The sequence below is a fragment of the Strigops habroptila genome, chromosome 4 (assembly GCF_004027225.2).
Source record: "Strigops habroptila isolate Jane chromosome 4, bStrHab1.2.pri, whole genome shotgun sequence".
In the NCBI taxonomy this organism is placed as follows: Eukaryota; Metazoa; Chordata; class Aves; order Psittaciformes; family Psittacidae; genus Strigops; species Strigops habroptila.
In genome coordinates, this window is record NC_046358.1 from 11,709,902 (window position 1) to 11,732,555 (window position 22,654).

At 51.2% G+C, this 22,654-nt stretch overlaps 2 protein-coding genes across 6 annotated transcripts in view; one reads left to right on the forward strand and one right to left on the reverse strand.

Moving 5' to 3' along the window:
- Positions 1 to 1,233: 1,233 nt before the first annotated feature.
- Positions 1,234 to 17,649, reverse strand: GPR137C (G protein-coupled receptor 137C). 2 transcript variants are annotated; one of them, XM_030484848.1, is made up of 7 exons: positions 17,258 to 17,649; positions 9,870 to 9,913; positions 8,874 to 9,102; positions 5,705 to 5,854; positions 5,017 to 5,139; positions 4,781 to 4,896; positions 1,234 to 3,778 (listed from the first exon to the last, which is right to left on the reverse strand). In XM_030484848.1, the coding sequence occupies exons 1-7, from the start codon at positions 17,624 to 17,626 to the stop codon at positions 3,772 to 3,774; spliced, it is 1,038 nt and encodes a 345-aa protein (XP_030340708.1). In that variant the 5' UTR covers positions 17,627 to 17,649; the 3' UTR covers positions 1,234 to 3,771. The 2 variants fall into 2 exon arrangements, with proteins under 2 accessions (XP_030340708.1, XP_030340707.1); XM_030484847.1 differs by having other exon boundaries at positions 1,234 to 4,034.
- A 303-nt stretch (positions 17,650 to 17,952) lies between these two features.
- TXNDC16 (thioredoxin domain containing 16) overlaps positions 17,953 to 22,654 on the forward strand; it is a 51,731-nt gene continuing 47,029 nt past the window's right edge. For 2 of the 4 annotated variants that reach the window (XM_030484850.1, XM_030484852.1), the window contains exon 1: positions 17,953 to 18,555. The gene's annotated coding sequence lies outside the window, so the exon portion shown is untranslated. The remainder of the gene's footprint in view (positions 18,556 to 22,654) is intronic. The other 2 variants (XM_030484849.1, XM_030484851.1) reach the window with 2 other exon arrangements.

Below are 22,654 nucleotides of genomic sequence, written 5' to 3' on the forward strand. Positions count from 1 at the left end.
CTAGAAGGCTGCGGGAGCAGCAGTGCTGGGGCCATGCACCTTGTAAGAGGCTTTGGACTCTTGTGGGAAGGAGTAGGTAGGATGGGATGAGGCAAGTGCCTGCCCTGCTGCCGGGAACCAGAGATGTGGCAGAAAACAGGGTTTCATTATGAGCCCCACAAAGCTGGTCTGTTGCCAGCCAATGCTTGAGGGCAGCCCCCTCCTCAGTTAGGGCAAGGGGAGACAGCTCTGTCCCCCACCTGACTGTCTGTGGGGCTGCAACCAGCAGCTATGTTACAGCCCCAATCCTGCAGCAAGGGCTAAGGACCCTTTCACCTTCCGGCTCTTCCCAGCTTCTTACAGCAGGTTTGTCCTCTTTCCAGCTCTGCTCCTCTGGTGCTAGTAGCCAGGCAGGGCTAAAAAGAGAAAGGACATCCCACCAGGGGCTCTACTCCTCCGATGTAGCGCAGAGCTGCTCCATGGCTGAGGCAAAGTTGGATTTTGGCACTCCAAGGACAAGCAGCTGGGGCAGTAGGACAGAGAGCTGCAGGGTGGGACAGCCTGGTCTTCTGGCCTTGCTGCCAGCGGGTCCCACAGGGAGAGCACAGCCCCGATTACACCATCCGGCTGCACAACAGGGGCAAAAGCCAGGTTCACACAGCCAGAGATCAGACACCCCCAGCCTGGCCCCATCCAGCAAGGGAGAGGACAGCAGCCCCACTGCTGCTCTGCACCCCAAGCCTCCCAAACACACTTGTGGGAGCATGCAGGGAGATACAGCATGTTCTCCAGCTGAGCCACTGCTATTTGTGGTGAGCTCAAGGCCACACAGATAAACCTGTATAAGAAAATCAGGGAAGCAGCAAGGTACAGAGCTGGGGTTTACAGCTCAGGGCAGCAGAGGACCAGCCCAGAGAACCTCCATAGGATGAAGCACCTCATAAGGGCATAGGGGAAGGAGAGCAGTTCTGCCCTTAGCGGCCCCAGAAAAACACAGCCACAAAGGGGAGCTGCAGCCCCCCCAGAAAACCACCTCTGGGTGCTCTGCACCCAACCAAATCCACACCCAGAGAAGGGCTTGTGGGGATGCTGCAGTCACACTGGAGTACAGCAGCAGTTTTACCAAGTCTTGGCCATGTCCTTTTTTACCATGTCTCAGCAGCACAGGCAGTGGGCTGGGGGGGCCTGTGCTGGCATGGCCAACAAGGCCCCAGCCAGGCCAAGGGGGACAGCAGGGCCACAGTGAGTGCTAGATGCAGGCAGGGCTCTGGCACCCCAGCACAGAGTCTTTGTTTTATTTCAACATAGTAGTGCTTGGTTACAGTTTAGTGAAGAACAAATAGGTACATTCATTGGCCACAGCTTCTTGTGGCAGCCAGCTGCTGCCTGACTGCAAAGCCAAAACACTGTTAAACCATACCAAAAAAAAAAAAGTTTAATGAAAGGCAACTATGCATTAAAAAAGTCATTGTACTTCTCAGCTATAAATTACTTCAGTAAAACACAGGACTGGCTCCAGGAGGAGCAGTCAGAGTTTTGAAATTAACGGCCATCCGTACAAATGATTAAAACCAAACCACTTTGCCAGTCACTCACGAGTACATTAGCAACGCGACTCACTGCCCCGACCTGCCCTCCTAATGCCAGGAAGATCGTAGTGTTGGTGTGTGCTTCAGTGCAATATGAACAATGAGCCTGTAGCCCTTTAATTTTTTAATTTTTTTTTTTTTTTTGCACTACACTCCTTTCCCTCCAAGGAAAAACTTAAAGTGCTCCTAGTGCTTTGGAATTTAAGCAAGAACTGGGGCCACTAGCGTCACTTACTGTCTTTGGTGACTTACGGGAGAAGAAAGAAGGGCAATGCGCCAAGTCCAGGTCCTTCATCAGCTCTGCCATAAGTCAAGCAGTGATCAAGGGGGAGCAGCCTGGTTGGAAGCAAGGGGACAGGTCCCTCAAGCCACATACAGTGGAGCAGCCAGGGGAGCCACAGCTGGTTCAAATACTAGAGCAAGAGGGAGGTGCTGGAAGTTGTCACCTCAAATCCTTCTCCAGAAAGCAGCAGTGCCTGCCCCTTTCTGTGGGCCAGCAAGAGTGAGGCAGGTCATCAGGGAGAGGCCCAGCAGCCAGCACAGACCACACAGAGGGACAGAGTGTTCTCAGTGGGACAGGCAACATCTGCCTGGGTACAAGCAAGGTAGGTAATCAGTGACCAGGCCCTACTAGTGAGCACAAGGCAGGTGAGAAGTGAGGGGCAGCAGGGACTGCCCTGGTGCTTGGGGTTTCTCTCACACACAGCTGCAGACACAGAGGCTGCCTTGGGATCCCTCCAGCAGCAGACCCCAGTGCCTCACAGCCAGCGCCACTCCACTCCATGTCAGACTGGGGTTTGAAGAGCAGGAGCAGCTTTAGGTAGGTTAAAAGCAGTTCCAGTTTGGGTTGTCACTAGAGGCCAGAGGAGCTGCCCTCCCTGGGCCAGAGCCTCCATCTGAGTGCGACCAAAGCGGTTTTGCTCATCCCTACACCAGGCTCAGGGACAGGCCAGGAGTAACATTAATAACATCAAGCCTCATCTCCAAGAGCCTGATGGAGCTAAACCCAGGTCAAACTTTGGCTATTTTGGTTATAGAGACAGAGAATTCTCCAGCCAGACTGACCCAGCACACTCCAATCCTGTGCACACCACTAAGCATTGCTGACACAGCTACTCCAGCAAGTGGGAGGACTCAAGGCCCCATAGAGGAGAGAGCAAAGAGCCCTGGGATCAGAGCTCTGCAGCATCTGCCCCTTCCCTCTGCAAACCTACAGAGAGGCACCTCCTGCACCTCATGGGGACCTCACCAGTTCACATTCATTTCAGGTTAAAACTACTGGTTATCCGTGAAATGCAATTTAATACTGAGAGGGAGGAAAAGGGGAGCCCCACTGTGGGTGGAAAGGAGGGGGAGCAGGACTCTTCCCACCATCCAGGAGTTCAAGCAGCCCTGGTTTTACACGTGCTTCGGGCCACACATTCCTACACACACTCTTGCTGAGCCAGCTCTAAGCTTTCCCTGAAGGCAGCAGCCTACAAAGTTTTGCCCCCTCACTTGACAGCAGCTACCGTCCGAGCCAGCCCTCTTCCTTTGCCATAAGCTAGTGGGTTGATTAACAACATGGTGATCATAATGCCACTAGGAACACTTGACCTCATCCTCACAGGCCTCTGCTAGAATGTGCTTTGAGCTCAGCTTTAAATCCACAGTCCTAGGTAGGACAGTTCAGCAACCAGGTGAAACTAGGACCAGCAGTGGGAGGCAAAACCCCACTAAGCCTGGTCACACCAGCCCTGCCAGGTGTGAATATGGCACAGTATGCTTCAACACTCACTGCAGGAGGCCCTGCCCACAACATGCTCAGTAAACAGAGCTTCATGCTCCCAAGTGAGTCAGGATGCAGAGTACTTCACAGAACACGTCTTTGCAGGAAGACAGTGCCTCTCCCAGCTATGGATGTGCAATTAAAAGAGTAACTAGAACAGTCTCAGACCAAGCAAAGTCTGAGCAAGATTCGTTCCTTCCAAGTGTGCAGATAAAAGTGCAAATATGCATTTGATGTTTCTTTTCTAGTGAGGAAGCTCTGGTGCATTTAGCTGCCAACATCTTGAAGACCAGACCAAGAAAAAGCTTCCAGAAAGTTCAGCTTCACTTTGCTACATGGTACCTTAAAGTCACAGTTCTCTTGCTTACTGCCTGCAGCCATAGGCTCAGTCCTGCTCACAGCTGCAGCAGGTAGTGGAATGTTTGTGTCGATGAGTTAGATGCTTCAGGAAGAAGAAAAGAGAAAACCAGGTTACAATCCTATACATGAATGCCACTTCTGGGAAGAGAGGGACCTCGCAGCCTCTTCAGTTATGTGGTGCAGGGTATGGGCTATGGTGATTATTCATCTCCGAGACGCCTGCAGCAATGAGCAAGGGGGCACTGTCTGTAGCAGTCCCACTGAGCTGGGGACCCACCATGTAGCTGTCATTCCCAGCCAGGGACCCATAGCAGCCCGAGCACTGAGGGGTGGCCAAGCTGGGAAGAGAGACAAAAAAAACAGACATGGACTCTTAGAGGTGAATTATTTGGCTGTGGTAGTCTCCACTGCTAAGAAAGGCCTCTGTTCCCAGCACGGATCAGGGTATCCAAGTCTTTAGAATCAGGCTATTCCATGCAGATCAGGTACCTGTTGCATCAAAGCCAGTTCCAAAAGCAGCATCAGCCCTACAACAGTGGTCAAGAGGAGCCAGAACCTCTGAACCCCTCACTGCACCCCCTCACAGATGGAGTTTAGGGCCCTGAGCAGCAAGTGGAGGACAGGGCTGTCAGCTTTCCCCGAAGGGTTTTGCTGTGGATACCTGACCATTCTCCCCCACACCAGGTGTTCCTGCAGAGCTTTATCCCAGTTGGCTTCCAGAGACCATGTCCTTCCCAGGACTTCACTACCTTTCACTTCCCAGGGGAGAAACTCCTCTGGAGGTCCTTCAAGAGCCCTCTGCCCCCACAGCTGAGGAAGGATCCCAGCAAGACCAGCCCTCCTGCCTGTTGCTACTGCATATTTCTACCTGTGAGCACCCACTGCAATATCCACCTCTCAGAGCTGGTCACTTCTATTAAACCTGGCTGCTTGTGAGCTGCAGAAGGGAACAAAAGCTTAGTTGGAAAACTTCTTGCTCTATCCACCTTGCCCAGGCTGCCTATTATACCAAGTTTTTTTCCTAAGAGCAGAAGCCAACCCCTCTGTTGCTTCCACATGGAGCAGCAAACAGCACAACGCTTACCCTCCTTCTCTGGCCCCAAGCCGCGACAAGTCATCATCGCTGTCGTAGCGCCTCGGATTGTCAAAGAAGTAGGCTCTGGAGCTGTAACTGTGACTATTGACCATCCCCGCTGGAGTCTGTTAAAGACAAAGGAGGTAGGCCAGAAGTGAGATGTTTCTGACAGTCTACATAAAGGCCAGCCCCACAGCCCAGGCATGTGGGGGCTCCTCAAGCTACAGCAGCTTGTTCAGGCTTACCAAGTTCTGACTGAGTCTCTGAGCCCGGAAGAACAGCACCACGAAAGTTGTTGGCACCAGTTCCCAGAGGAAGAGGACCACTCCAAACACCACATACTCTTCACTGCTCACTTCCACATGCACCTGTGAATGGAAGTTAGAGGTGTCTCTATAATCCTAGCCATCAGCAGAGCTACACAGCTCCCAAAGCTGGACACAGCACACAGCTGAGAAGTAGGGATACAGAGAAACACTTATGAGGGCAGGAGCCCCTAGACTGGAATAGTGATCCTTACTCAACTGCTGCTACTGGTTTTAGTGAGATAGTTCTCTTCAGTGTGCTACCACAGCACTGTTAGCTCTTCCCCAGATCAGTGACTCCCATGCACACAGCCATGCCTGATTAAGCATTTCTTTTCTGCTCTAGTTGACTTGTTCCTCCTCTCCCCCAAAAGAAGAATTGGCAGGCTAAAACTGAAGAGCTCAACAGAGAATCCAACCTGAAGAAGTAGTCAGGTAGAGGAAGATGGAGGTTTACTCTGGTGGAGAGAGCAAGCAGGGCTTCTGAAGACAGAAAGCCAGATTATGTGGAGATGCAGCTAAACAGACACCCCCAGAGCCCCATTTTCACCTACACATGCCCTCACAGGACGGTGGAGTAACTGCCTTTCACTTTACTAGCTCTGGATTGGGGGTCATGGACACTTACCTTGTCTGAAAGGTTGTCCCAGCCATAGTTAAAAGGACCAGGAACATTGTCTGGAGATATGGCCACAGCTACCAAGTTATAGCAAGCCCTTGAGGAATACAGAAGAGCAACTACAGATCCCACAAGAATAGCCTGGCAGACAGATGTTCCCTAGAAGAGGAAGGGAAAAAAAAAAAATAAAAAAATACAGTTTTAATACAGACCTTCCTACAGAGCTGCAATTTCCTCCCTCCTCTCCTTAAAAGCACAGGAAGCTTGTGCAGGCAAGAATGACCTAGAATATTTGTATGTTGCTGCTAAAATATTCAGAGCTGGTTAAGAGCTTTCTTGTGTTATGAGTTCATGGCAATAGCAGAGCTACACAGCCAGTGTCAACTGGAAGCAGGGAAGACTTGAGGCACCGGAGTGTCACCATCAGCTTCAAACTGGTGGTCCAGAGAGATGCTATCCTACACACTGTGGTAGTCTTCAGAAGGCCAAATAACTACCATTAAGAAAATCCAGCTGCTGCTTCTAGACCCCAGTCAGATTCTACAGCAGCAATGTCTATCTGGCTTATTCACTCCACAGCAGTTCAGTACCCCTGACATTCCTAGACAAACATTGCATTCAAAGAAGCCCAAATGTTTGGGTCAGGCAACTCTGAGAACAGGCAGAAGGACCCAGCACCTGAACCCCAGCATTGCTGTGGAACAAGCCAGGCTTTGCTGCACACAGAACAGTGTGTAAAGGGTAGCTAGCTGTGCTGTGCCAGTGAAAGGTTTCCTCCACAGCATTTCAGATGCAGTGTTCTCAGAGGATAGCTGAAGAGCGACCTGAATGTCACAGCACCTACCTTTCCTTGACAGCTAGCCATGGGAAAGGAAGCCACTTGATCTGCAAGTATCTCAATTTCTTTGCTAAATACACCCTTGAAGCGTTTTAATAGCCTACTGGTAGCCACCAAGTCAGTAAGCAGGCAGGCACACACATTGCAACAGCTGACTCACCTTTGTACTTAAGCAGACAATTTGCTCAGGAAGCTCATCTCATTGACCTGCTCCACATCCAAGCTATGGGTATGGGAGCTCTGTTTTCCCTAGCTTTAGAGCACTCACTCAAGGCAGGATCTTGGAAGAGACAGCATGAAAGTGCTGCTAACAGACAAGTCCCTGTGACACCACTGAAGCACAAAAACACAGCCTGCTCCGGCATTGTTAGCTAAGCCCTTGGTGTTCAGGCCAGCAGAATAAGAGGCAAAAGGCTAGTGATGCAAGTCTCCAGCTGACAAGGACCACAGTATAGAATCTGGCTGCTCCTACTCAAGTGAGAAACAGCTTCAACCTTCTACCTTTAGTGGTGGAAGCAGCAGCCTCACCAGGCCCCTCCAGCCTTTGTGTATTGCTTTGAGTCAGCAGGTTCACAGCTGGAGTTCAGGAGAAAGGACAACCTTTTCAGGCGTTTGTGTAACCCTTCTGCTCATCTCCACCCTATTTTTGCAGCTCCTCCACAACAGAAGTCAGGGGATGCCTCCAAGGCAGGGAAGGGAGACAGCATTTAAATGTAAGAGACCTCTACCAGACAGTCAGGTTGGGTATTCAACGGGAGAGCAGGCTTCTCTAGAGCATGTTGTACAAGAGCACAGCCCACAGGCAGCCTCAGGCACATAAATAGAGGCAGTTGCTGCATTCGTAAACTACTGCTGGGTGAACTTGGTAAGTGTCCAGAGCTGCTAGAGCTGGATACCTGTCCCATACAAGCAGGGATATGAGCAGGTTCTCAGCTTAGTCATGACTCCTCTGTCTCACTTCAGATCACCTGGCTGCAATCTGCAGACAGCTGTCAGGAGAGCCAGCTAGGAAGCCCATCTCAGCCACCTATGGCCCACACATCTGGAGTCTGGGCAACCACCAGTACTCTTTGCTGCTTAAGTGGCCCAGGCTTCTACAGAAAGCCTCAGTTCAACCCTGAGAGCACAGCTTTGGCTGCCCTCTCATGAAGAGGAAGGCAATGGACTGCAGTGCTTTCAGTGGCGATGCAGATGGCTTGCTAAGGAGCAAGGAGATGCCTCCAGCCTATGCAAGGCAAGTGTCTGGATCCAGAACACCTTTGCAGCAGTGCCTGCTGCAAGGCAGCTTGTACCCTCTTCTTCCTGAGGCAGAACACAGCTATCTAACAGGCATGCCAGTGCTTTAAGCCCCTATTCATTCATGACTGAGGGCACACTGGAAATAAGGTCTCTGCAGGAGGCCAGAGCCCCACTTTCTGACACCTGGAGAGAGGGGATTCAGAGCATAGAGGCTGAGGAGCTGTACTACTGGGGAAAGACAGTAGCTCAGAAGCACTAGAGGCAGGCAGCTGGCTTCCCTGATCCTGGCTATGCTCAGCTGCTCAAGTTCTTCCTACAGATGTTTCCAGGCTCACCAGCAGACTGTTGTCTGCCCTTCTGAACAGGCCAGATCCCTACCCTGGAATCGCTGCCTTTGATAGGAGCAATATGGCTTCCCAGAGGAAGAGGAGGCAGCTCAACTTCACACTTAATTGCAGCCTACTGCCACACTAAGACTGCTGGTGGCTTATCCACTTTCCTACCTGCTTGAGAAGAGCCGTGCATGTTCAGACCCTCACCTGTCTTGGGGCAGGACCTACGGCAACTTCTCCCCTTCTAAGATGCTCATCTCACCCAGGACAGGGTAGCACTGCCCTTGGCTCAAGCAATCAGGCAGCTAAAGCTCAACTGCTGGGGGATCCCCTTTGCAGAGAATTGTCATGCATCTGCCAGATATAACGACATGCTGCAGACTTTCCTGGCCTTGGTGACAATATACCGCAGAAACTGCATCTGCTACTCTTAGAGAACCCTCTCTTCCAGTCAAATCCTAAATTAAGACTTCTAAACCTGAAAAACATAAGCAGCTAGGTGTTCTGTCGCACCAGCAAAGCTGCGGACAGTGTATTCATCCAAGACATGCAGCATACTTCATTCCTACAGCAGAAGCATGCACTTTCTGTGGGAGGGAGGAGGGGAGGAGTCCAAGAGCCACCACCTCCAAGCTGGAAGGAGAATTTGAGCAAGAGTAGCTCAAGTGCCACGAGGCCAGCATTGCTCTGAGTAAGCGCACACAGATGCGGCTGAGGATCCAGCTGATGACTGTGCAGTTCAAGTGTAGTTTACAAAGTGTTTACCTACCTTAGACTCGAGGTAGACATTTGCTGAAGACATCTTTCCTAGTTTGCACATGCAGCAAGCCAGCGAGATGGCACAGAAGATGAAGAGGCTGTCGTTGACTAGGGCACGGGCAAGGACTATCCACCTCAGCTGGTTCTCTGGGACCTCACCATGGATTAACATTGCACAAGTTAAGTTCACAACTAAGAAGAGGAGGCTGGTAAATATGGAGCCCAGATACAACAGGACCCTGGAGAGATGGTGGAGGCAGAAAAAAAAAAAAAATGGAGTTTGAGTCAGACAACTCTGGACTCATTCTGCACCACCCTCCTGTCTCATCAGGCAAGAGAGCCTCCCAGCATGCCCAGTGCTCTACTCGCTGTGAAGATCAGACATTCCAGCAAGTTTCAGTGGTTGTACCGACAGCCAGTCTGCAGAGTATCTGAGCTGCTCTCATAATGCATGAGCACCGTAAGTAGTCATGAGTTACAAGACTCATCTTCTGACAGTCAGGTTCTTATCTTACCGATTTTAAGTGTAGCTCTAGCTCTGCATTAACTCCAGTCAATAAGCTGTGAGTCATCACAACCACTGCAATTCTTTATTGAAAGCCATTGGAGCTTACATTTTCCATTGTGGGTTTCCCTGGAAATGGCCAAGAAACACCTAGGCTGCACAAGCACAGGTGTCAGCTATTGCTCAGGCCTCATCCTGTCGATCTTTTCTGGGGCAGGACAGCTCAGAAGGACCTTAAGAGTTCATCTAGTTTGCTAGCAGCACCAGTACTGGGACATTGATGACATGTATGGAGGCATGGAGCATACGCTTTAGGTTCTGTGGTACCCTTGAAGCTCTCAGCCCTGCTCCAGGGCACACCACTAATCCTTTGACAGAGCACAGCAAAGTTTGGCATTAGCTCTCTTTGGTCTTTGGGGTGTGAGGCTCCCATTCATGGCACTGCAGCATGAGTTCACCTTAAGCCAGCTTTAAAGGTAACATTAGAAAAGTATCACTTACTTGTACTTGTTAAATTCAGCTGCACATTTCACTTTGAATATGACCTAGGGGAAAGATTTGCACAACATTACTCCATGTGACCTACAGCTCTCCTTAGTAGACACATACAACAGGGGAGCCAGCATCCAGCTGGACATTTTGAAGGACTCTAGATTATCTGCTAGCACCAAGTCTTGCACTGGACCCACTTGCACAAAAGACTGGTAGTCTTTTTCTTGCAAGAGCTAAGGCCAGATGTAGGTGTCCAACAGGCAAAACATTTAATACCTCACATGACAAGGACTTTAACACCACCCCTAAGGACTTCAAGAAAAGCAGGGAGTTCAGCACTCAGTAGTCACCAAGATCATTCAAAAATACATCTACTTTGCCCAGTGTTCTGTGCTGCATATTTTAGGACCTCAATCATGCTTGATTCCCATGTTAGAGATGGCCTCTTCAGCTGCTGCACTTTAACAAGACAAATAGCTCATCTAAAATATCCTTCTGGTATTAGATTATGACTTGCAGGCTCTAACAAGCATTTGGAGCTCACAGCTTCTCAACCCTTAAGAGGTCTATAGGCCAAATACACCTGAAAAAGTAACTCAAGTTACACAGCACACTTGGCAGACAAGTGTTTTAGATGATAGCTATTTGCAGACTCTTACTCTCCAAAGCAACACTCACTCTGTCCAAGAGTGGATCTGGGTTCTGCAAATCTCCTCACCACACAAGGGATTAGGAGACTCAAGCTGAAAGTTGCACAAGAAGGACCAGTGCTTCAAAGCAAAAGTTCTCCAGCCTCTTCTCAGGCTGCAGGGGCATGAACCCATGTCTGCACCCCCAGCTATTCATGCGGGGAAGGCTGGAGGAGACTGATCAGATTATACTCAGGCAGCCCTACAGCACTCTTTCCACTATGTTAAACTTGCATGTCCCTTTGGGCTGGAGAGGGCCTCCTGCTGAAGCACACAGGGACAGGACTTCTAGCCTAAGGAAGTATGGCCAGTTTAAGAAGGAGCAGACACTCCCAAGTCACAGCTCAGATGTGAGCACCACGGTCCTACTGCAAGGGGACAGGTAACCAGTGCTCACACATGGCCAGGACAAGCAGCAGGAAAGCAGCATGCTGGCAGGGCTACACAGAGCTTGCTTGTCACACACTGGTAACAGCACAGCCATGGCAGAACTGGCTTTTGTCCTCTGAAAAGTGCAGATCCTCGTACAGACCCCACCAGGAAGAATCTCAGAGCTGAGGTCACATTCAGTACCAAAGCTCATGTCCTGATTAGAGACTTTGAAGAAACTTGGGAAGAGGTAGACAGCCATCTAGCCAGATCCAGCAGCCATATACTGTGGTCAGCACAAGACCACTGTGGGATCACTGCATGGTGTAAGGGTTTAGTTTCATTGTTTCTCCAAGAAGTCCTCCTTGTCCACTCCCAGGCTGTGGCAGCAGTGAAGGATCACTCATCTCTTACAAGGCACCCTTAGCCAGCTTATTTTTCTGATGGGATTTCTTGGTTCCTGCCTTCCAGTCAGCAGCAAGGTAGAAATGGCACTCTGAAGCTTTAGAAATCGGGCTCCTGCCAACAGGATTTCCAGAGACATTTAAGGATTCAAGGGTTGTCTGATCCATCATGGTGGTTTCAAGCATTTGAAAGCCCTCCTACAGGATATCAGACAAGCTTCAGCAAGGCTGTTCCAAGAGCCAGTTTCACTGTCTGGATCCTCTTTCCCTAGTCTGAGGGAGATCCACCTCAAGAAGCACTTCGTGGGGAATAAGAGAGCACCTCAGCAGAGGGAGGTATCCAGCCCCCGTAGCTGAGGGGCTCAGTACTACAGGCAATATCTGAGGTCCTCTTCGCTGTTGCCCCAGTCTACACCAGCCCAGAGAAGTACAGAAGTGTGGCATAATCCACTGAGCCCCAAAGTTCATCTGAGTTTCAGGAAACCTAGGCCTCAAAGGACCACATGGTGACTTCAAAACAGGAAAATCCCGACTCCTTCTCTGTCCTCAGTTTGCCTGTGGGCTACATTCAGGCACTTTGGGAGTGCAAAACAGACATCAAGGACATCCAGCTGGAAAGCCTCATGGCTCAGCACCCATCCATACAGCACAGAAATTCATCTAAGATATCTGTACTTCTGCTCTGACTCCCAGAACAGCAGCCTAACCACAGCCTCCAAACAGCAGTGCAGTCCATAACTTGTATTCCAGCTCATCAGCCTGGGTGAGAACAGCCCCTCAGCTGAGCAGGGAAATGCCACTGCCTAGCGGAAGGAAGATGCTGGCTTCTGCAGGAGCCCTGTTTCCCAGGACCCTCCCCTACAGCCCTGAGGACTAATGCACACAAAGCTGTCTGAGGGTTAAGAGTGCAATGGCAACCTGAGACTCATGCTTGGACTGCTGCCATGAAAAGCAGAGGGAGACCACTGCACCAGCCTTATACTTTTATTAGCCCCCAGCTACTTAGTCCTATAACTTAAGGAAGAGAACAGGCATCTCTGTTTACAGTGCTTTTAGTTATTAAGACATGATACTCATCTAATGGTTGCTTTTTCTTCCTAGGGGCTGGGTCAGTAGGTGACACCAGTAGTGCTCAACACATCTTTAGGTTCTTACACTTGAGACAATCTGGCAAGCCTTTCAACATTGGACTAGCTCTGCTGCTTTCAAAGCCCAAGGACAGCTGATGTTGAGGATTCTACTGTGAAGAAGCAGAGAGCTCAGAAGTAGTCCTGTTCTTCACTAAAATAGGAAATAAAGACCCCTGCCCTCACACAGGTGCATTATGCCAAGTTGCTAGTAGCAACCCTTGCAAACCGAACAGTTCCTGCAGTTTGTAGCCAAGACCAGCCCCAGAAGTCATGCAGCTGCCTGCTGAAAATAAGGAAGAGAGAGGTTTCTGCTAGGCCAGAGCACCAGAGTTGAGAACATTTACTCCTAAGCCAGCCTTTCATAACAGTTAGGCAATACTGTTGTCTTTCTAGAGCCACGAATACTTTGAGCACTTCACATCAGCCATAGGCTTGATAAGAAGGCAAGGCTGAGAAGAGCTAGACCTCAAAGTCCCTTGTGATGCTGGAGATTTTTGTGACAAGTGGATATATTTCACAAAAGTGAATGCCTTTCTCACTTCATTGAGCCCAGAAAGTGAACTTGCTAAGGGTATGTTCTCAGAGCACTGTTTAAGCAACACTCATCCTTAGGTGTACTGGAGGTGTCAGCTGCTAAGAGAAGATGAGAAGTGACAGACATATCCCACAGATGGCTCTAAGGGCCACTTTCAGTGCCTGTACAAGCCAGGACCTCAGGCCTAACACTGAGCCCTAGACAGCACTTCAACTTGGTTTTGGTACAGCCATTCACAACAGATTCAAGAGGTCCATGAAAGCCAAAACCTTGTCATTCTATGCCTGATAAAATCAAAGTCTCCTTCGCTCCATAAAGAAATAATGAGTTTCGTCTCTCCAGATACAAGACGTAAGTGTCCTGCCTTGGCATGACCACAGCCCTCACTCAGTTGCAGAAGCATCCATAGATTCCTTCTCACCCCACAGCCATTCAGCAGTGAGCATCAGAGCAGAGCACAGACTATTTTGGGACTACACCCCATACCAAGTGTTCAAGCCCCAACCCACCGCTCAGAGAAAAAGCTGGAACTATGTGTGAGGAGGATCTCTCACCATCCCCACTAATACTGAGATCATCCTATACCATCACAAACACAAGGGTATAAATTGCTGTACTCTGATTTCCTGGAATAGCTGGATGCTGGCATGGCCACCTGTTCTTTCAGGAACTGCAGAGCCCATGGGAATCATCAGCTATGGGATGGAGCAGTTTTGAATTTAAGTGATTCCTCTGAGGCAGAGTGCACATGCTAGGTGTCTGCTAGACAAGGAAGGTGGAAGAGCACAAGAATGGGCAACTGCTTTTCCAGTGTTCCATCTGAGAAAGCAGGAAGATACAGGACAGCAAGGACAAACAGCTCCCAGGCTTGATGCTCTTTCCATGCATGTCTTCTCCAGTGCAATTAGAGCAGCAAGGGATGAAAGAGGTTGATGTCATCTAATCAGATGGAGCACTTAAGGAAACCCAGACAGGTTAAGGGTTACAGCCACACCAGTCTGGCAGAGCCTCACCACTCCTGCAGAAGGCCTTACTTGTTGCACACAGTTGCCAACTCCCAAGTGAGACCAGGATGCCAAGTGCTCATAAAGGTCTTTGGAAGGGTCAAGATGGAGGTTGTTTTGGCTACATTTCCATGTACTGTGCTCCTGACGATGACCTGGGGGAAAGCATGAATTGGCAGACTCTTGAGAAAGGTGGCATTACTCAAGCCGATGACTAGCTGCCAGTAGAGGAGCTATTCCAAAAGCAAGGAAGGCACCCTGGGTTGGACGTGTAAGCCATTGTTCTGCCAGTTCTAGGCAAGATGGGGAGCAGATCTGAGGAATTCTGACCTAATGTACCATGAAACACCAGATTTCCTGGAAAGGGACTCATTTTAACAGCTGAAACAGAAAGGGAGACACTCCCAAGCAAAAGGCATTCTACCTTTTCCAGGTGGATATTCCGGGCAGTGACAAAAAAACCCTGCAACCTCCCAATAAGCATCCCACACATTTTGTCAGGTCTCTGCATTCCTGCAGGCACCTCGAAGGCTAAGAGAGGACAGGCAGAGCATAGCCTCTCCCCACAGAAAGGGGAATACCACGCAGTTTCTTTGGTTTGAACTTCAGCCCCGGAACAGCTCAGAACACAAAATAATGCTCACTCTCCATGGGTATTTGTTGTTCCCTGGAACTCATCCCTCATCCAGCACCATTTCATCCTCAGCTTGTACACAGCCTGAGGAGTTCTCTAGGTCAAGCAAGATCAGCTCAAATACCATAGCACAGGCCACATTTTCTTCCACTGCTTATACAGATGCCATTTATCCAGCATCTCCACAAAGGAGGCACTGTGTACAAAGACAATCAGCCAGGCCTTTAGCACAGAAGCAGCCTATGCTTTTATCTGAGGACATCTCAGAGCAGGACACCACCCCCAGAACAGCAGAAGCCTAGCGCCCTTCTAGAGGTTGCTACCAACCAGCCTTTAAGAACTGGGAATGGTCAGGCCCTCCACAGCAGGTTCTGCTTGAGGTTACACTAGTAAACACACCAGCAATCTCCAGATCTTGAGCCACTTCAGCTAAACTACTGTGGCTCCACTGTAGTTTCTCTCCTTTACTCCAGGTAGTGAGGATTCTTGTTTAATTACACTCTAAGCCCCCTTACCACAACTCCTGCTGTGCTCCAAGAGCAAGACAACTGAACATAGCCAAGCCAGGCACATCTCAGTTAGCTACCAGCACCCTTCTGTCTAGAAAAGGATGGGCTAGTTTTTTCAGCCTGTTGCCCAAGTGGAAGAGGCTAAATATCATCACTCAGCATCATTTCTTTTGTTAAAATGGAAGCCAGAAAAGCACCAAAGGCTTTCAGTCCATCTAGCTGCACTCCTCCAAAGCTCAGGAGCTGCAGGCTTCTCTACCTGCCACCACTAGGAGATCACCCAACCACACCACACAGTACTGGACACCCATTCTGCTTGTGACAGCCAAGGGTCAGCCCTCTCTGCAACTAAGCATGCATACCCATCTTAATAAGACACTTTATCCTTCCCCACTCTAGATTCTGAGCTCTTATTTCCTCAAACAAGATTTCCCTTGGCTCTAGGTTTTCAAGGTGAAAGAAATGGGGTATATTCAGCCAGAGTCCACCGAAAACCAGATATCATACAAGGAAGGGAAGGCTGAGAACCTGAATTTACTTTGCCATTCTTTAAAGAAGCCTTTTAACAAGCCTGCAAAGAGGTAAATCTGTGGTCAAGTCCAGTGACTTTGAGGAAAACTGAAATCCAGCCACTTTGTGGTACCAGAACATAGGATCCCTTCCTCAGCTTCTTTCAAGGGACACACAAACACCTGCTGGTTGGTAGGTCAGGCTCCCTTTAACAGCCAAGATGGATTATGCACACTATGCACCATTTGTTATTTTGCTGCCACTTGATCAGCAGCGTATCTAACACCAACAGCTTTTGCAACAGGCAGTTTACCCCAGCTTCCAGGTGTTTGTGTCAGAGGGGAAAGAACAAAACAGCCCAACAACCTAATTGCTTCAAGTCTCACATTATCATGTGAATGTTGATGTCCTCAGGAAAATGAAATCATAACTCCCATCGGTGACACATTGGAGCAATGGAGCGATTTCAGTGAGTGCTAGCGATTCCTTTGTGAGGCTGGCAAACAGCTGAGAGCTGCAGAGCAAAGAATCTGAACAACAACAACAAAGCTGGAAGGAAAGTACAGCCTATTTATGAAACAAGTCACCAAACTGGAAGGCAGGCAAGCAAAGGGCTGCTCACGAGAAACTGGAGCAGAAACAAAATATTCAGAGGAGGAAGGGGAGGGGAGAGCCAAGGCTTTAAAAAGATAAAGACAAGTGAAAGGACTAGAGAAAGGAGAATAAAAAAATTTATAATCAAAAAAACAAGTGATGGGAAAACCCAGAAAGGGAGGAATACAGCTCAGCAACAATAACAAGCAGCTCTGCACTGTCCCAGTAGCGATCACTGTGCTAGGAAGGGGCCCACCTCTCCAGCCCCAGGCTGTTGTCTGGGGAGACAGAGGGATCTCAGGGTTTTTGTCTGACAACAAGCTGCAGAGCAACAAGCCCAGTTCACAGCGGAGCGGAGAGATGGAGAGAAGGAGGGAGTGCAGCAACAATAGCAGAAGAGGCTCTAGCTGGTGACGTAATGGTTGGCATCACTCCAGGCCAGAGCAGCCCCTGCTGCTGCCACTTTCTGGTCCTCTTTAGAGAAGGGGAATCAATTAGAAGAAGATGCAAAACAATCCCTCAAGAGACCCTCATGGCACTGCCACCCCTTGTAGGGGTGCAAAGAGGAAAGCCCCACCCGGGAGCAGGGCACATCCCTGCACCCCCCAAACCCCAGATTCAGGGCACATACCTGCCCCCTTCATGCCACCCCACGGAGCCTGCATTCAAAGCACAGCCCTGCACCCCACCACCCTGACGCTAGGATTCAGGGCACAATTTTTGCTCACCCCCCCATCCCACCCCACCCCCAAGCCTGAATTCAGGACATAATCTCGGTGCCTGCCCCCAAGCCTGGATTCAGGGCACAGCCCTGCATCTCCCCATCCTGCCCCAAAGCCTACACTGAGCCTGGTCAGGGCACACCTCCACCCCACCCCATCCCACCCCTTGGCTTCAGGGCACACTTCTGTGCACCTCCAAGTTTAGGGGGGTGGCTGAAGAGGAAGACTTAGCCCCAGCGTCCTGCAGGGTGGGGGTTCGGTGTGTCCCTGCCCCCCCCCCCCACGGGAAAAACTTACCTCAGCGAAATAGAGGTTGAGGAGGCAGAGGCTGGAGAAGAGCAGGCAGCCGGGCAGGCAGAAAAGAAGCCAGTGGGCGAAGGGCTGCTGGAGGCGGAGGGCCTGCAGGGAGTTCTGCAGGTAGAATGAGAAGAGGGTGGTCCTGAGGGCTGCCCAGAGCAGGCAGACGAAGAGGCAGAGCGTGTGGTAGCTCAGCCGCCGCTCCCGGTAGTAGAGGAACAGCCAGAGCTGCAGGTAGGCGAAAAGGAAGAGGGCGGCGTAGAGCGCCGTGTGGAGCACGGTCAGCCCCAGCTCCACGGCGTACGGCACAGCAGCCCCCTCCGCCAGGGCCGCCCCCTCGGCGAGGGCCGCCGCCGCCGTCGCGCTCATGGGGCAGCGGGAGGCAGCGGCGAGGCAACGGCCCGCCAACGGTCGCCGCGCGCGCCCGCCCCGCCCCTTAGCCCCGGCTGGACACCCCCATGCAACAAAGGGGAGCGCGCCCCCCGCCCCAGCACTCCTCCTCCTCTCTCGCCCGCCCTCCCGGCTGCGCCGCGCGCCCGCCCGCCGCCAAACAACTCTCAGCCAGGGACAATCAGCTGAGCCCGATTATTTGAGGCGCTCGCTCCTGACAGCGCGCGCTCCCCATTGGCTGCCCGCCGGCCCGCCCCCGCCGCGCCCATCCGCCGCGCTGAGTGGTCCCCGCAGCCCGTCCGTCACTCGCGGCCTCCCCCGCGCCTCGCCTCTTCTTTCTTTGGGTTGCCGCCGCCGCCCGCCTCCCCTTAACCCTCTCTCCCGCCCCGCCTACCCCGGGAGCGAAGGGCGGAGGAGCCGCCTCCCGCCTCTCTTGCCCTCCCGGCGGAGGGGAGCGCGGTGCTGCAGCAGCAGGGGGGAAGCTCCGGGGTGCCTGGAGGAAGCAGAGAGCTTACCCAGAGCGGGTCTCTGGAGCTGTCGGGGGGGTGTCAGGGCATCCCCGCCGCGGTGGGTGCAGGCTGGATGTCTGGGGGTGCGGGGATGTGCAAGTGTAGCTCAGAGACCGCTGTTTCCTGCGGGCAGCCATCCCTACCGCTGTAGGAGTTCGGAGGTCATAGCAGCAAGGCGGGCAGATTGGAGACCCCCGCTATAAGACATCTGGGCCCGGGTCTCGGAGGTCCCACCGCCGGACTGGCACACACGCGCCGGCTTTACTTTTGGCATCCCAGATTCTTCAGCCGTACAGCCAGGCCATCAATCAGAGGGCTCTGAGACCTCGGTGTGGGATGCTCTCCTAGCAGCCGTGGTGGAGGGACCAGGACGTCAGCCCGAGTGCACGGGACACCCAGGTAGGTGACATCCCTAAGCCATCTTGGAGGGAGATCAGCAGCATCCATCCAGTGCCAGCTGCTCTCCAGGGACGTTGTGGGGCTAATCCCTAATCCCCAGGGACACGCCAAACTGGGGCAGTGGCAGTGGGTGATGCTGTGGGCTGTCTGCTGCACACGGGCATCAACGCACTTCTCTCCTGGTGTGGGCAGAGAAAGGCTGCAGCATGTCCCTCCTCCAGCCTTGGCTAGCAAGCGAGGCACAGCAGGGCTTCTGGATCCTGGGAAGTGGTACCTGGAAGTGAAAATGAAAGTGAAACTCCCCAGGAAGTGGCAGGAGATGGGGCAGTGTGAGAGCATCACTGCCAAAAAAGCCAAGCAGCGAGGCTGAGCGCACTGGGCAAGAGGCTGGGACGCGCTTTGATGTCAGTCTGTTTCCCACCTCTGCTGATCCTTGAGAAGCATCTCTGCACTTCAAGATGCTGCTCCTGCAGCTTGCTGCAGCCGTCCTTGTAGGCGCCCTCGTCCCCTGGCTGCAGGCCTGTATCTTGAATTTGCGCTGAAAATCTGGCACATCTGGTACAGTGGCTCAGAGGCTGGGGTGAGGCCGTGACGCTCCGTTACCATCTGACATGGTGTACCAGATGTGCTTCCAGTGCCGGAGCTGCCCTGGAGCGGATTTGCGCCGCAGGGTGATTACGCAGCAGTCTGCAACGTCCTTAAACGCTGCTGGTTGGAAAGCATGCCTGCCTGCACACAAAAGGCCTAGCAGTGCTCCGGCTTGAAACGGTGTTTGTGGATAAATGCAGGATAGATGCATTTGCCACACCGGTTTTTGGCTGGAAGCAGTGCACGAGCTTGCTGTGGGTCCTGGCATCGCAACCTGGTTGGGAGGCATGTCGGGGTGTGCCATTGTCGTGGTTTGAGCCCAGCCGGTAACTCAGAACCACACAGCCGCTCGCTCACTCCCCCCCCACCCCTTCTTCCTCCCCCCGCTCCCGGAGGGATGGGGAGGAGAATGGGAAGAATGCAACTCCCACGGGTTGAGATAAGAGCAGTCCCGCAACTAAGGTATAACACAAAACCACTACTGCTACCACCAATGATAATAACGATTAGTGAAATAACAAGGGGAGAGGATACAATTGCTCACCACCCGCCGACCGATACCCAGCCCGACCCGAGTAGTGATCTGGCCTTCCGGGTAACTCCCCCCGGTTTATATACTGGGCATGACGTGCTGTGGTATGGAATACCCCTTTGGCTAGTTTGGGTCAGGTGTCCTGTCTCTGCTTCCTCCCGGCTTCCCCTCCTCCCTGGCAAAGCATGAGACTGAGAAAGTCCTTGGTTGGAATAAACATTACTTAGCAACAACTAAAAACATCGGTGTTATCAGCGTTGTTCCCAGGCTGAAAGTTAAAAAAACACAGCACTGCACCAGCTACTAAGCAGGAGAAAAATGACTGCTATAGCTGAACCCAGGACAGCCATGCGGGTGGAAACATCTTCCTGCAGCTGCAGGGTCATGGCCACCCCAGGACTCGATGCTGTAGGGATGTGGCTGTAGGGGCCTCGCAGTTGCAGGTTGCAACCCTTGGCTCCTCTGCAGGCTGCTGGGTAGAAGGGGAGGGTGGGAAGGGCCGGCAGGTATTTCAGTCCCATGATTGCAGGCCCATCCTGAAGCAGTAGAGAACCATCTTGGCGCTGTTCCAGCTCCATACACTGTGGAACTGCAGCTTTTTGACTCTATTCAAGTCAGCTGGGCCAAAGAACTTGCCTTTGGAAAATTGGAAAGGAGCTGCATTGAGTTCTGTTCCAGCAAAACTGAGTAGTGATAATGAACCTGGCTTGTCTGCTGATTAAGAAAAGGCTGGTTTGGCCACTTGTCCAAAGATGAGCAGGTAAGGGGAGTGTGTAGTGAAAAATATGCAAAATAATGCAATGTATGGTTAAGGAAGTGAGGCTATTGCTGGGAAGCCATAGGATTCCATAAAACTAACACATAACCTCACACGGGAAAAAAAAGACTTAAATATTGCTTGACTTAAGCCGTATTTCAACAGTTGTCAGTGGAATATGTCAATTATTAGGCATGGGACTTGGGGGTGGTCTTCTGATGAATTAAAAACCTTCAGGATAAACCTCAGGCAGTGAAGTGGCTACAGGTGACAGTTTCATGTAGTGGGTTTACACTGGAGAGCCGCCATCATCCAGATATGCTTCAGTGGGATCCCAAGGATTCTTTCTTTGGCCCTGAAGAGCAAATTTATCATCTACTGCAGGAGAAGAGAGATCTGCAGACAATACAGCTGTTGGGACAGCTTCCATCTTCAGACAAGCTGGCTGCAAGCAAGTTGGGTGTGTTTGGGAAAGATTTGCTTGTCAGACAGTGACAAGCAGTTAGTGAGATTCATATGGATCTGAGAGTGGAGGGCTGGAACAGATAGCTTTTCAGGGAGTTCATCTGGATCCCCTAAAGGAAACCTGTGTGCAGGGTCCAAAGTGCAAGAACGTCTGTCAGTTTTGTGTTTTTTCCTGCATTTTTCAGCAGCAACAGGAGGTATATTTGTGCTGGGGCATACAGCCATGCTGAGGAGAGTGCATCAGCCAGTGTAGCCCGCTGTAGATAAGGGCTTGCGTCAGCCCCACATAGATTTAGGGTCTGTTGTTTCCTTTCTGCCAGCAAGTCTGGGAGGGCAGCACGCTGGTTAACTGCTGCAGGAAGGGCATGAAAAGCAGATGAGCACCTTGCCAAAAAACTGTCCCGCTGCAACAAAAGGCCTGATCTGTGTCAATCATCACCAGAGAGGTAGAAATGACTCCATTTAGGAGCATCCTAAATGCTCTGCTTTAGGAGCATCTACCTACCCCCTAGGTAGATGCTACCTAGGGAGTTAAAACTTGACAACTCAGGGCTCTGCAGGCTGGAAGATACTCATAAAATGAGATAAAATGAAGGGGAAGCAGCAGGGTAACACATTTGCTGATAAAGTGCCAGTTTTTTGCAAGAAGGTAATTGATCACTGGGAGCAAAATACCCTGCTGAGGGATGTGTGAGATTTTACGTCACTGGCAAATGCCAAGTCCAGGTTGTTGGTGTTTCTCCTGAGTTCAGGGAGGCCCATGGATGACAGAGGTGGTACCTGGCTGGCTGTGCAGTCCGTGATTCCAGTAGGACAGTGGTTCTTCCTTGTCTTGAGAGCCTTAAAAACTACCCTGCATCACCCTCCATTGAATGAAATGTGGCTGCAGCTTCCTCGGTGATAAATATTGGCATCTGTGGACTTTTGAGGCAAGGTGCTAGGGAAAGCAGCTAGGATCACAGTGGTGATGGAGGCATCCCAGCCCTCGATTACTGCTACAGGATTCCCAAGCAGAACAGATGTGGCACAAGCAATTTATGCCAACACAAGAGTTCATGCTGGGTATCTCTGGTGTGTTTGGTTTCATTTTAGGTCATCTGCAGTGGCTTCACCCCACCTTGCCTGGCTCTGTCTTGAAGGTATGACAGTGAAAACATGAAACAGGTCTTGCATACCATCTGTGCTGTGCTGAGTTGCCCCATGATCCATGGGTTTAAGGGTTTTCCAGCAATGACAGAGGGCTGGTTCACACTTCCTTGGTATTTTCACACATCTCTAGTAATCCTTCAAGTAGCTGCAGTAAAGGGTTCTGACTGTTTCCAGCACTGTGGTGTTAATTTTCCCTTTATGGAAAAGAGGTAAGAGAGTAAATGACCTAAAAGCTGAATATTCAAGCGTGGATTGTTGGGGCACAGAGGGAAGCTGCTGGGCAGGATGGAGTAATGAGAGATGAGAGGACATGAGCAGGGAAGGGATGAGCACACCTTTTTGTGTGAAAGGCGAGCAAAGCATGAGGAGGAGCGGGGCTAAGCGTGGCGGGGCAGAGTGAGGAGTCATGGTGGGGCAGACAGGGCTGACTTTGGGAGAGGTGCAAGGAGAGGAGTAGCAGTCTCACAGCATGTGGAGACAGCAGAAAGTGGGGCTTCTGCTTCTCCAGCTTCTACCCAGCCAGATCAGGTATAATTCCAGGTATAATTCCATGAAGTCTTTGGGTTATTGGAGGCTGCTTCTCTTGCTTCCTTGACAGTAAGCTCTCC